A 14,115-nucleotide genomic window follows, 5' to 3' on the forward strand; every position below is an offset into this window, starting at 1 on the left:
GGGGGGGGCAGGTGGACTGGCCACAAAATTCTGCCTCGTCACACATTATTATTTGATATTATTTGAAAAATATTGATTGATTGTTGTCCTGGATATTTTCGCAAATTTCTATAATTTCAAATGCCTAGATTATAAATATATTCACGAAAGTACTGAATGTGCTCTTGTTTTTATCATTTGTAGATATATTATATTTTCAACAATTATCGGTTTGTTAGTAATCAAATTTATGCTCCCAATCATGAATAGGCTTCTACGCAATTGTTTCACGCATACAAACATCACGTGATCCCCACTTTCGCACCCCTTGCTCAGTAGTACACCTTAGATCTCAGTTATTTGAAAATATTGGAGTAGTTACCGATGAATCTGTAACTATGAAAAGAACCACTGTAGACTAGTGTGATTATTAGTATAATTATTAATAATTATGATGGGACTCAAACAGATCGTCGATATAGATGATAAACAGTTTATTTAATTTTCAATTACATCAATATCTATAATACCGATCCTTCCAGGGCTCCGTTGTCTCACTTCCTCATCTTTGGTCCTAAAATATATACACGTAATTTGTTTCCACACAGAAATGTATCTAAATGTCACTGCCATCCTAATAATAATATAGGAATAATTTCAACAAGTAAGTTGGTGTAATGTGTAAGATTATTAATTTCTAAGAGATTATGGGTCATACGCATTAGGATTCATGGTATTTGGAATTCAATTGTCATTTTTTTTTACTCCAAATCGGATGATGTGGACACGGGAAAACCTTTGTCCAACGTGGCAATCCCACAATAATGACTACGAAATCGAAGCATGGGAATTATGGCACCTGCAAAGTAGATATAAAGGCATTATTAGTCAAAACGGATCTCTGAGGCTATGCGAATGGAGCATGTAACAGGCCGGCTGGTGACTCCATGGGCAATGGAGAGTGCGAAATGTATGATTACAAGGCATTGTTAGACATAAGTTTATCGGCTGGAAACAGCAAAAACCTCTGCCTTAAAATATGCGAGACTTCGAGTGACACTTGACATGCACTGGAGTCATAGCACCAGTCCAACATGATGGTGAGAAAAGCTGTCCTGATGAAGTATTTGGGCTCGCACAAGATGAGTGAGACGGACGCGTTACATACGCCCTTCTACCAGTTTGTGTATACTGTTGATGAGTTATCAGAAATTAGAGTACTGCTGAATGAAGAAATAGCCTCATTTTACATCATGTGTTATTTAGCCGCAAGGCTTGATATTTGTTGAGATTTCACGGGGGGAAATGGAGTGATAGGCGATTAAAAATTCCGGAGTCGGATAAGGCCAGAAAGACTTTTGAAAAGGATTCGGAAATATAAACAGCCGCGGAGCATATTAGCACGCTGGAGGTGCCGAACGACAGTATCCTGATAACTTGTCCAGTAGAGAGAGACTTTCGGCTGATCCGAATTTGTCAAGGTCGTCTCAACAGAGATAAAACGTATTAGGTGTGCCAAAACGGCAATTCCTATCGCATAAATGTACCCGACCAGGTCATATTGCTGGATTTTTTCGAGGTAGCCTCCGCTATGATCAGTACACATACCTCAGACAGCAGATCGAGCAGAAGTCACCGAGAAGCAGGCTGAAGACGTTGATAACCTTGCGTTTTTTGGGAAAGTAGCAGTTTTTTTAATGTTCGAGCCGAGTCCAAAAGACTTGACAAGAACTGGTGACTTCATAGTGGGTGTTCGGTACAGATGGCGGCGGATAAGGGTATTTTTCAAAGCTTTACAGAGATGCATAGCTCACTGTATTTGGCCAACACTACTTCTACTGCCATCTCGGGTATTGAAGATGTGAAGATGAGTCTGGATGCGCACGATCAAAACTGCAGAGTATGTGTGGAGAATGTGTATTACGCATCCGACTTGTGAGCAAACCTGCTATCAATATCTAACATCACAGGCCGTGGTTATGACGTGATTTTTCGTAAAGCTGGAGCGGTAATTACCGACCACGATGGAAACCTTATATTTACGGTCTCATGACAAGGAAATATGGATTTTATGAATTTGAAAGATGAGACCGTGCAGCAGATGTGACACAACGAGATAGAGGAGCTGCAACCAAGCAATGGGGCTTGCCAGAAAAAAATAATGGAGAAAAATTGGTAGACGGCTAAGGCATGAGAATGTTGGAAAATTGGAGAAAATGTGAAATTTATACATCAGAGAAATAACAGAGGCGATTATTTATCATCTCACAGCAAGAGAAGTCGGAGCTCAGAGCCTACTGAAAATTGTTGACAACGAGGTTGGTGGATTTTTTAGAGTTCCGTCAATTTATAGTGCACGCTCTTTCGTTGTCTTCATTTAGGACAAGTCCAGATATTGTCAAGTAAATTTTTTGAATCAATAATCAGCAGTTTTTAACTCACTCAAGCTGTTGTAAGTTCGAGTTGAGTAAGAGACTGGGCGGAACATCAAGTTTCTGCAATGAGATAATGAGATAGAGTTTTGTAACGGTGACTCTGACCAGTTTCTCCAACAGGAGCAATGGAACCAAGAACACGGGATACAATCCCTTGAGGATAAGGGTAAGGGTATCATACGTCACAGTAGAATTCGATAGCCGAGAGGATAAATTGAGCGTTAGTAGACATAGCCAAATGCCTCATGAAAGTCAAACGTGACCTCGAGGTTGTGGGCTGATGTGGTTAATCCAGCTTGACACATTAGAAACCGTTGTCCGACTAAGGTTCTAGATTGGGCGATCCTTTACGGTATGTGGAGCGCACAGAAACCGACGGCTATGTTTAGGAAACCATTGGGTTGCAGAGCTGTTATGTTGGACAAAACTCAGAACAATAAACTTTCATCAAAGGGTCTTGAGTCCATTTTGCTGGACTACGTATTCGTTCGATCGGATGTCCCAGAAAGATCTACAGTTTTGGCAGGAGATAAAAAAACTGTTTGACAAGGAAGAGAACATTTTTGTGTATGTTATCTCTGATGAGCCTGCCACTTAACAGGAGGCTGTTAGTACACCTGAAGGAGCCGAGTGGCATGCTACGTTGGAAAACGCGTACCTTTCGTCATTATATAATAAAGTCGGGGATATGGTGGACAATGAAGATTAACAGAGACAAGAGACAAAATCAGACGGCGTAATTAAGAAGAAAAAAGCGTGTCTCATCGGAAAGGCCTGTGCACAATATTCGGGTATTGATCGTAATGAAATCTTGTTGCCGCCTGTCCGTTCAACGTCAGTTCGGTTGTTAGCAGCTCTTCCAGCAGAACAGGCTTTGACGATTCACTAAATAGAGGTGGTAACAGCATACCTTAAGGGAGTCCTGGAAGATACAATCTTGGTGAAAATAGTAGAAAAGAAGCCAGTCAAATCGAAAGATACAGTTCGTTTGTTCAGGACGAAGATATCATGAAGGCTTCGTCAAACTAGCTGAAAACATTGAATCGGACGAGCAAACCAGTGTGCCATCTTATAAAGGTGTTATACGGCATAAACCAATCAAGTTTAAGATGATACAGATGAGTGGGCGACGTGTCGATAAAAATGGGATTAATTGCATCTCCATAGAATCTATGCTTTTTCATTACCAGGAGGAAAACAATATTCTGCTGGTCTCAATGTATGTTGATGATATTCTTATTGCATCTAACAGCCAGAGCATTGTCAGGAAGGTAAAGACAGCAATGTCAAAATGTTTCTAAATGAAACATGTTGGACTCTTTAAACGATGCGTGGGAATCAATTTTTGTCAGAATTCGCAAAGCAAGTCGGTGGAGTTGTTTCAACAGAAATAAATCGAGGAATTACCCAGGAGATTTTTAATGTCAACATGTAAGCCTGTAACTATGCAAATGGAAGCTAAGTCGTCGTTGGTCCATCCCGAGCAAACCGATGGGACGGAAATGAATAAATTCCCGTTCCAAAGTCCCATAGGCGGTTCACCTCATTTGGCGCTTACCACTAGACCAGATATTTCATTCGGTGTGAGTTATTTGAGACAATTCACTTTAAACTACAACGAGAGTCACCGGATGACTGCAAAAAGAGTCTTGAGTTATGTGAAAGCCTTTTCGTCTTACAAAATCATTTATGAGAGGACCGAAAAGTTTCTATATGGATGAGCAGATGTTGATTGGGCAAGGAACGCTCTGGATCGTCGATCTTCCACTGAATTCACGTTTCATATCCTAGAAATCCAACAAACCTTACAATTTCAAAAAAAAAACTTAATTTAAAGGTCTTCGGGTCGTCATTACTCTCCGATGTAGACGGGAATACCATTTGTGAAAATTTTTACCAAAATTTATAGAAAATTCTCGATGTCCACGTCCCACACAAGGCGGCAAATAATTCTGGGTATTCTGTGTGGTTCACAAGGGATATCACTTCGAATATAAAATGAAAAAGTTATGATTAGAGAATGTGGAAGAAAACTAATTTGGCCTTCCACCGCCACCAGTTTATGTCCCTTATGCTGGCTATACATAAAGTTAGTCATCCGAAGTTCATCCGAGCTATTTGAAGGAGTTAGAGGATAACATTGTTGTTAACCCGTCAAAGGTATGAAAATATATTGATGGTATTAAGAATGCGTCGAAAATGCCTTCTGTGATGCTGGCGGGGGATGGTATGATGGTACTGCGTGACCTGGACATTGGGATTACTACTGATCTTGGTAATATACTGATGGTTTCACATGATAACGGAAAAACGCTCTTTCTGAACTTACCACTGAAATAACTGCTTGTTTTACTAACCTTTATTGTGAAATAATGTTCGGAAGATTGGATTGAACCTTTGCACGTAATTTTCAATAAGGCTCTAAAACAAGGGATTTGTTCGGGCAGAGGAAAACTTACTGAGGACATTCCGGGGTTTAAATTAGGATCTCAAAATAAAATTACAAATTATCGTCCTATGTCTGTATTGTCCAATATTTAAAGTCTCATCGAGAGTCATGACAATTCTGAGATGCTTCAGAGTAGTTTCATAAATTTTGCAACCTAGTGTGAAGGCAATGAAATTAACTAAATTCCACTTAATATTAAGAAATATGAATGTATTAGTAATTTTACGAATCGTTCGCCGATTATCTTTAATTATACTATTGATGGTATCACTCTAGGGAGGGCCGACTAGTATGGTGACTTAGGGGTGCTTTTTGATCGAGCTCTTTCACTAACCGTCGCAACATTTTGTCGTAGAATATTGTAGCGCGAACCGCTACAATCTCAATTAACATTATGTACATGAAATCCCATGTTACCACCACTCTTAGGATAAAGTATGTCTTTACATTTAAGTTTATTCTGTTACTACTTGACGTAGGGATTCAAAATTTATTTATTTGTCGATGAAATTAACATCTATAATACCGATCCTTCAAGTGCTTCTTCTCGCCATATTTGCGCCTGAAATGTATACACGTTATTCGTTTACATACAGAAATATTTCTAAATACCACAGCAATCCTAATGATAATATGTGAATTGTTCAAACGAATATGTTGATGAAATGTGTAAGATTATTCATTTCTAAGAAATTATTATATGGTCTTTAAAATATAATGGATTATATAGCATAATAATAATATAACCCAATAGGGATAATAGTGACTAGCATTCTGACCTGACCTGACGTGACCTGTTCTGTTTAGATCGTAGGGTTAGTATAGCGTTAGTTTTCAGCTTATGCCTAACCGTCGGTAGGCGCGATGAATATTTTAAGTTAACAAAATCGGTTTTTTCGAGGGTTTTTGACTTAGGATTTATGTGTTAAGGTATGTCGAATCGGACAAATTAGCGTAATCACCTTCTTTGGGTATAATTGATGATAACAACTGGTAACCCGGTTGCCAGTAGTTTGCCAATCTTGTAGCCATGGTCCATCATTTTGATTTTTATTCCACTGATCCCACACCTCACCATAGAAGCTTACGGATGCATTTAACCCACTCCACTTCCACATGCCATCCGTAATTAATTTAATGAATTAAATATGAAATTGCACCGAGCGTCACCTGAGGAGCCATACTCCAGCGGAGTGTTGGTGGCCGGTCGTGGCCCCATGTTATTATTTCAGGCTTTGACCGTGTCGGGCGCAGAACTCACTGACTATTGGGCCCCAAGGCATGGAGCCTATTATCTTTTCAAACTGTGATCAAATTTGTCGCATTGCCATTTTCTTACTTGAGGTCCTCTGTATGATTATGTATAAATATATTTCTATGCACTGCACTCTGTTTTGGCCAGAATCAAAGTGGAGAAATAGGCGGTTACCTACCAAAGGTCAAGGAGTGATTGTGTCATATTTTGCCCAAAAACCCCTCTTTTTTTACACGGAATTGGTAGCATGCAAAATTTTGATATACCGTTTCTTGGACAACAAAGTTATTAGAGAATATCCATTTTGGAGCACTAGTGTCATATTATCAGAAGTGGTACGAATGTATATTAGAATACACAATGTTTTTCTTTACATGCTTGGGAGTTCTTTGCCATTACTTGACAAAAACTCTCCGTGGAATATCCAGCACTATAGGGCTCAATAATCCTCAAATCTAAGAAAAACAAATAATAGACTTTAATAGTCAGCAATATTTAAGTTTGTCGACTTCCAGGTTAGTTAGTCAGATCTTTTGATTGACTAACAGTTCAAGGAAATGATGTACATCACGCCTCTCATTTGTGCACTGTAACACTTTTCCTGATCTCGTGCCGGAGATCGAATGTAGTTATTACTTTCTCTCGTTCCCATACACGCATCCTAATATTCCAACCGATTGGATGGAATGCTAGCTGTTTAAGAGCCCGAAAGCTAACAAAAACCGAATGAGCCGCAGCGCGCAACGAGGTTAAGGAGGTGAGGTGCCGGTGCCCTGCCTTACCCGAGGTTGGTAACCTCACAATACCGTAACTCCAATCCGAAATCCAAAATATATCCAAGAACAAAAGCACTAAGCGACTGGATGAGAGAGGTTGAAAGATCTGGAGGTGACTAACGGAACGGAAGCGGGAAGGCCTGGGGATGCTCAGGATGTTAGGCCGTGGAGACCGCCACCAGGGCAGATATGCGATTTTAATAAACCAAGAACGCGAAATAATACAACGCGTTGATCAACGGGTCACAACGTGAGAGCCTACTGGCAGAAGTCCGAGATAATTCGAATCACCCCGAGGACTACCTCGCTGAGAGCGCAACATAAGATAGCGGAATGCCCATATACACCCTATCGAGAGTGTGATGGGCTCACTAGGGTAGCGCCAAACAGAGCATCGCTAGAAAAAATATGACTCGCACCCAGAAAATGCAGTCCGTATTGTTCTCACCCAGAGAGCGTAATCAGGGAGAATATAACCCTCCTCTACTGAGCGGAGTCTTCCCAATGCCCCGGGCTGCCAGTGGTCCGCACTGGCAGTCAGCCGAAGCGGCTCTGCCTAGTGAGTGGGCAGTCTGGGGAGTACTGCCGATGCCCCCCACTCTCGACTATGGCTCGTTATACAGCCGGGTGCCGAGATGTGCTTCCCTCGTCACAGAGTGGATATCCTCGACATTAGCTTCTCCCGGAGCCCGCCGAATTTGAATGTCGCCACTGACCCCTTCGAACAATCCCTTCGTCGAATCAGTCCTCACACCCTTCAACGATTCGAACAACCCCGGGAGAAGATTGAGATAGTAGACATACTAATCCAAAATTCAAGTTCAATGTGCGGGATTTTCGAAAATTCCGTTACAGCTGATAGATCGTTATGTCATTTTCGGAGCTTCAAAGGGGATCGGGTTCATGAGATGAACATGCAATTTTATTTAGTTGCATGATCACTTGATTTAAAAGGAAATAACTAAATGATATGAAATTTGACGTATTTTACAGAGGGGTAAATGTCCAGTTTAGGCTCACCGAACCATATTCTACAGATACAGATATTCTGCACTGGAGTGTATGGGATTCGCTTGCCTAATTTAGGATGTGGAAACCTTTTTGGAGGGAAACAATTAGTTTGGAATATATGATTGTTGATTGACCGCTCTCCGCGTTATCCACAAGTGGAACAGACTAGGTTATGTATGAAACCTTCATATTTAATAAATCCCCAAGAACAACAGGCAGATCATTTAAATGAGGAGACCGAGAGATTGAGTGAAATGTTATCATTTTACTATTAATTCTGCTCACTCATCAACACTTTCGACAATTAATATTTACACTTATGATACCTTTCATTCCTTACATAGGGGAAAGGTTAAGGCTAAGGTAAGGTGTGAGAGCAATGTTGGGATGATTCTAATCCTTATAGACAAAGGGGGAGAAGCGATGGGGCATAATTAGCGAAACGTGAGAAACGAAAATGTCCAATTATTGAACGTTTTGTAGAAATTCCATGCAGCATCGAAAGACATAATTATTTTCGGTTTTTCAAAATGATCGTATTTCCACAAGTAGAAATTCATTGTTAAAGCTTATTTGAAAAGAAATAGTATATTTCCGGACTGTTGGCATGGGGTTTTTTACTAGTGTGGAGTTTGGCAAACCGAGTTGAGGACGGGGCGGCCAACCATACGAGTAAAAAAACACCATCCGGACATTCCGAATATTATTTTTCCGTAGTTATTTTCGAGTTTTCGAGTTTGGGACGTATGTTGTACCAATTCTTAAAAGAAAAATCGTGAGAAGCAGTAAAAAAATATAATTCTTTGGAATCAGAACCATTGCCACTCAAGTGACTAAGCAATGGCTCGCCCTGGAATTTCCATCATGTGTTACTTCTCAGGATATTTAGTGTTTGAATTTTACCATACTTAAGGTTGGTTTGCATGTATTGGCGAAGATATAAGAATTGCTTGAAATTTTGACATAATGTTTTTGAAGCCATAACCGATGCCTGTATAAAATTTGAGATTAATTCACAACACTGTTTCGTGATTATTAGTTATTGCCTCTTATGGGGAAAATAAAAATTTCTATAAATATAGTCCAAAATATAAAGTTTTGTTGAAATTTTGAAAATGTAGTATTGAAGCAGATATAAGACGAAGGTAAAAAATTTCATGACGATTAAGTGAAATTCTTCTTTCATTAATTTCTTTAAACAATATAATATTCATTCATAGAATCCAATATGCTATAATGATTTTCTATGACGATTACATCAACTAATTAACACGTTTGAATAGTAATAGAAAACTAATGACGATGAATATAACGAATTATAGAAAGGGTCATAAACTTTTGTGTTGACTATACTTGCAGAACATCCTTAGTCATGTTTTTATTAATTTCCTTGACACTGAATTAGTAGCATTCCCGCGCACTCAGCATACATCATTTCTTTCGAATTAATTGGTCTGGAAAGTGACGCTATTCTTCACATGGGGTCATATCAATTTTATAACATTAAATTTGAAATAAGCTACTGGAAGCCATAATAATTTTACGCGTTTTTCGTAGGCTATTGTATCCACAGAATAAAATTTAAAAAAAATAGTGAGGATGAATCAAAAAGACTAGTTAATATATGAAAGGAAGCGTCGTTCAGAGCTAATGTTACATTCATTTATAATAACCATTTAATGGCCACGCTTTTTGTCCAGGATTTAAATGTATTGCATTTTTCGGGAATTCAAGTAGTATGACAGAGGGCTACGTCAATGATAATCACCGATTTTGGAGACAAAAACGTTACGATTTTAGTAAACTACTCCAACTAATATTGTAAAGTAAGTCCATTATGATGATCGCAATTTGTCTTCTAGATAAAACGACCCTTTCCCTCTTCTATGAATCCATCGTCAGTATCAATACGAGTTATAATCACTCTCTTATCCGCATTGGACGGAACTAAAAACTCCCTTCGAATAGAAGCTATGTCTTGGACTTGTAATCAGTGGAAATCGAAATTATTCACATTTTTGTGAGATGTCATTAATGAAAAATGTTTGCATTTCCATTAGTGCTCATGAGCCAGAGCTCGAAAAGAGCTGATTCGTGTGCATTAATTATTTATAACTCATTGATTTCTCTATTTAACACGAAAAAAATATTTTATTCATCACACACACTTTTTGGCAGGGTCACCGACCCCCAAAAAGTAATCACCGTTAGATCATCGATTCCTGGAGGAGGTAGACGAATACACTGGGGTATTTGTTATAGTTTTCCAATTTCATTATTTTTTAATAGAATGCACATTTTCTTAACTGCAATGCAGATAATCTTAAATGTCATTGAAAAATCGGAAAATTGTACTTGTATTTGCGTGAAACACGATTGTTAGACACATACATTATATTGAGCAGAAGGAAGGCAGTCACAATTGATTGAAATAAATTCTGTTAATTTCAATCGTGTAACGATACATTTTATAGTTTTCGTGCGTGGAGAAAGAAAGAAAGTCGTCCGGTATTATGTAGTACTGTTGTCCCATAGTAATGTTAATAACACTTTGTAGGTAAAAAAATCGCAAAGAAAGAAAGGGAAAAATCCCATATGTTGTTTAAATGAGAAAAAGTAAGTTTTTGAGGGGGCAACTTCCGGTTGAGACAGAAGGTTGAAATTTTCAGGGAATTATTTTAAAATTATTGAGATAATTTAGAGGGCGGCACGAGAAAAATTCGAATTGAGACCTTCTAACAAGTATCCTACAGTACACATGTGGCAGCGGTTTCAAGGGTTGGGAAGCTATACTTTCGATAAAACCATAATAGCGTGCTATCAGTAAAAAAATTGGAAATTGCGCGAATTTTTATAATATATTCAGAGTGTCTGGCAACTTAAACTATATATTTCCAATGTCTTTAATGTTTAATTGTCTATTGGAAAATATTTTTGTTATGCCAATTAGATATTTCTCAGTATTGAGAAATTTTCACTCAACAATGAATAAATATTCAGAAAAAATAATTTTCTTCAACCATCTCACAGTTGATACCTGAGATGATGTAAAAAATTAGGATAATTTTTCGGAAAAACTTGAGATAATGAAATCCAGTCTTACTTCAACAATTTGTACATCACATGAAAGGCACAGAGGTTTCGTCACCTTTTTCCTGTAGTATTGAAAAACTATATGGCATGAATGAAAAATGCAACCTCCACAGTAAAATAATAGTTATAATGACAATAATAGTCGATCGAAGCAATGGATGTAGTACCATAGCCATGCGATTTTTGTTCTACGAGAACGGAGGCTTCCAAATTTTGCGGACTACATTTTTTAAAAGAATAGTAAATGATATTAATAAATAATAAATGATAGCCCTCAAAACATAGCGTTGGAGAGTAGCGGCAGTAGCCACACGGGTGATATGTGACTCCAGCGGTTGTCCAAGCTAAGCAACAGTTGTGTTAGTACTTGGACGGATGTCCGTTTAGTTGCACCTTCTGCGTGGAAAGTGTCGGCGTTAGACACGGATGTAGAAAACTACTGTGTTACCCGAGTCAGTGTGACGAATAAACACAGCAGATTCACTGCATTACCGGCCGGCTGCAATATTGAGTTTTCCCATGGTTTCCCTCAGTACACGCCAAATGCTGTTGAAAAAAGTCGGTCCATTCTTTGTTCGTTTCTGTTTGCGGTTCCATATGGAAGCACTAACAGAAATGAAGAAACTGGGATAGTAAGGAAGAGCTGCAAGACGCAAGGCGCCTATAAAACCGTAATGGTAGTAGGAAAGAGAAATATATCTAAAAAAAAATCCTTTTCCTCTATAACTGATATTCACAATTTTTGCAGAGCCAGGCGTTAGCTTTGACACACAAGGTATCGCCACCATCTCGACCATCGAGTATATCTCCCATACCGCGGAGTCCACAATCACATCAGTCTCACCCAGCACACGCGATATGCAGCCCAACCCCGCGGCCAGCATCTGTTCACCATGCGCAGTTGCATCAAGTCTCCTCTGCTTCTCTCATGACCACGAGTTTTCATCAGCATTCTCAACCTCTTACTACTCAACAAATATCGCAGCCATTTGGTATTCATCATCATCGAAATCCTAAGCAAGAAACTGACTCAAGCAGTCCAAAACCTGAAGGTTTCGATCTCAGCAAAGGTTCGACGGTAGCTGGTGAGTGAACCATCCTCTGAAAAAAAATTACATTCAAAGCGACAATCGCTTTTCTCAATTTTCGATGGCAAATTGCTGTTAAGCTTGCTCTAAATATTAAGGGCATACCAGTACTACTCACAGTCTTTCTTGGGTAAAATTCCCTTCAGATAATATCGAATAAGATTTAATCTTTAACTGAAGTACATTGTCCAATAGACTTTCCGACCTTTTTTCGACAAGTTTTTTTTGAAAAATGAACTTTAACATACAGTTTTCATCAGGGCACTACACTTCCATTTTCAACTCCACCGTTGGGCAACATAGAGCGCTTTTTCATACATTGAATCATATGTGACTTTATTCGTTAGATTCTCAATTTTTTTCAACTCATGGATAACAATGATTTTCGAAACAAATAATAAACAAAACTTCAATTAAAACCCTCTCCATCTAGATGACGTTCACACTGGATGGTTTGCAGTGCAGATTGCACATTCCTGACGTTTGGCAACGGTTCGTTCGAAAACCTCTTCGGACGGACTGAAGTTGGTCATATGGAATACATATACAATGTTATCATTATTAGAGTTTAGACAAACAAGAGTGAGATGGGAAATGAAAAAAAATATTGATGACAATATTCGTCAGATAAATTGTTGAAAACATTTATTTAATAAATAAAGAATAAAGAATTCAAAAAGGTGAGAAAGTGGTGAAATTTTGGGCAAAACTAAAATTTTATGGGAGACCAAGTTGCTACTTTGACCGAACTAACTGCATATTCTTTTAATATATATTTGCCAAGAAATTGTTCCGTAATCACTAATTCGGGTACTATCTTTCTTGAAATTTATTGTTTTTTGAAGGAAATCAATTTTAATATATGATAAGAATCGTGAAAACTTGCGATTGTCAATTTTCAAATGAAAATAGCACACCCTTATCGACTGCTTTGCGAAAGGTTGCAAATATTAATCGAATACGGGGATTCGGATCTATCGATAACCTTCGACTTTTCTCCATTAGATCTCCAATCTCGCAAGAAACGGTATGGAAATGTAATTTGGTGCTTGAGGAAAGCACATGATGGTTACGCAGTTAAGAATTGCTTTCTCATGTACCACTCTGCCCCTCAAGGCGAATGAAGCTCTACCCGAGCAATATGAACGTGTATTGTTTGGAGAAACGTAGCCAATCCCGAGTAGAAATTTCAATCAGGTTCAGATCATGATCTGATCCGGCCAGCCCTGATGATAGATCAGGATCTTATATGGTAACTGGATCAAATCCTGATCAGTCATATAACGCCTTTTTTAATCAAGACTTTGTAATCATTCCCGGATGTGCGTATACTTTGAGAAATTTTTTTTTCGGTTAGAATTCAATTCTGTTGATGAAAAATGATTTAAATAATAATATCATACTAATGCACAAATCGAAGTTAGAGGACCACTTTCCTCTTCCACATAATTTCCTTGTAAGTTTAATACGTCTATACATAATTGCACAAAAAACTTGAATGAAGTATATTATATACTTTATTCATAATGGTATCATTTTTCCCTCTCCATATATTTAACGTAGTTAAATGTAATTTTCGGGACCCGGACGACTGGATCAAAACTTGATAAGGTTCTCATTAGGAATCATCTGACCAGACTAAGCTCAGACTGATTGAATGAGAACCTGATCTGGTTCTGCATGGACTATTTCTGTTCCAATGAACTGGGTCAAAACTTGAGGAGTTTCTCATCAAGAAGGGCCTGGTCAGACTAAGACCAATAAGCGGATCAGGTGAAAACTTGATGATTATCTACCTTAGATAATTCAGATCGGGGTAACTTGATCAAAACTTCACCAGTTTTTCATCAGACCTTGCCTGATCAGACTAAGATCAAGCTGACCAAATCTTGAATTCCCTGCTATGTCCAGTGTCTGTCTGCTCTGAACGTGATCAATCTGTAAAATAAAACTTATGAATAATATATGATAATAGATCAAAAATGCACAAAAAAAAATTTAATCACGTCATCCTATTGCATAATTCGCC

General features: G+C 38.4%; 1 protein-coding gene across 1 annotated transcript in view; it reads left to right on the forward strand.

Moving 5' to 3' along the window:
* Nucleotides 1-14,115, forward strand: part of dve (SATB1_N and homeodomain domain-containing protein dve) — a 343,172-nt gene that overhangs the window by 115,046 nt on the left and 214,011 nt on the right. The window contains exon 2 of the mRNA XM_011303859.1: nt 11,747-12,083. Within this exon, the coding sequence (XP_011302161.1) occupies nt 11,747-12,083 (337 nt within the window). The remainder of the gene's footprint in view (nt 1-11,746; nt 12,084-14,115) is intronic.

The sequence above is a fragment of the Fopius arisanus genome, unplaced genomic scaffold (assembly GCF_000806365.1).
Source record: "Fopius arisanus strain USDA-PBARC FA_bdor unplaced genomic scaffold, ASM80636v1 scaffold00034, whole genome shotgun sequence".
NCBI classification, from domain to species: Eukaryota; Metazoa; Arthropoda; class Insecta; order Hymenoptera; family Braconidae; genus Fopius; species Fopius arisanus.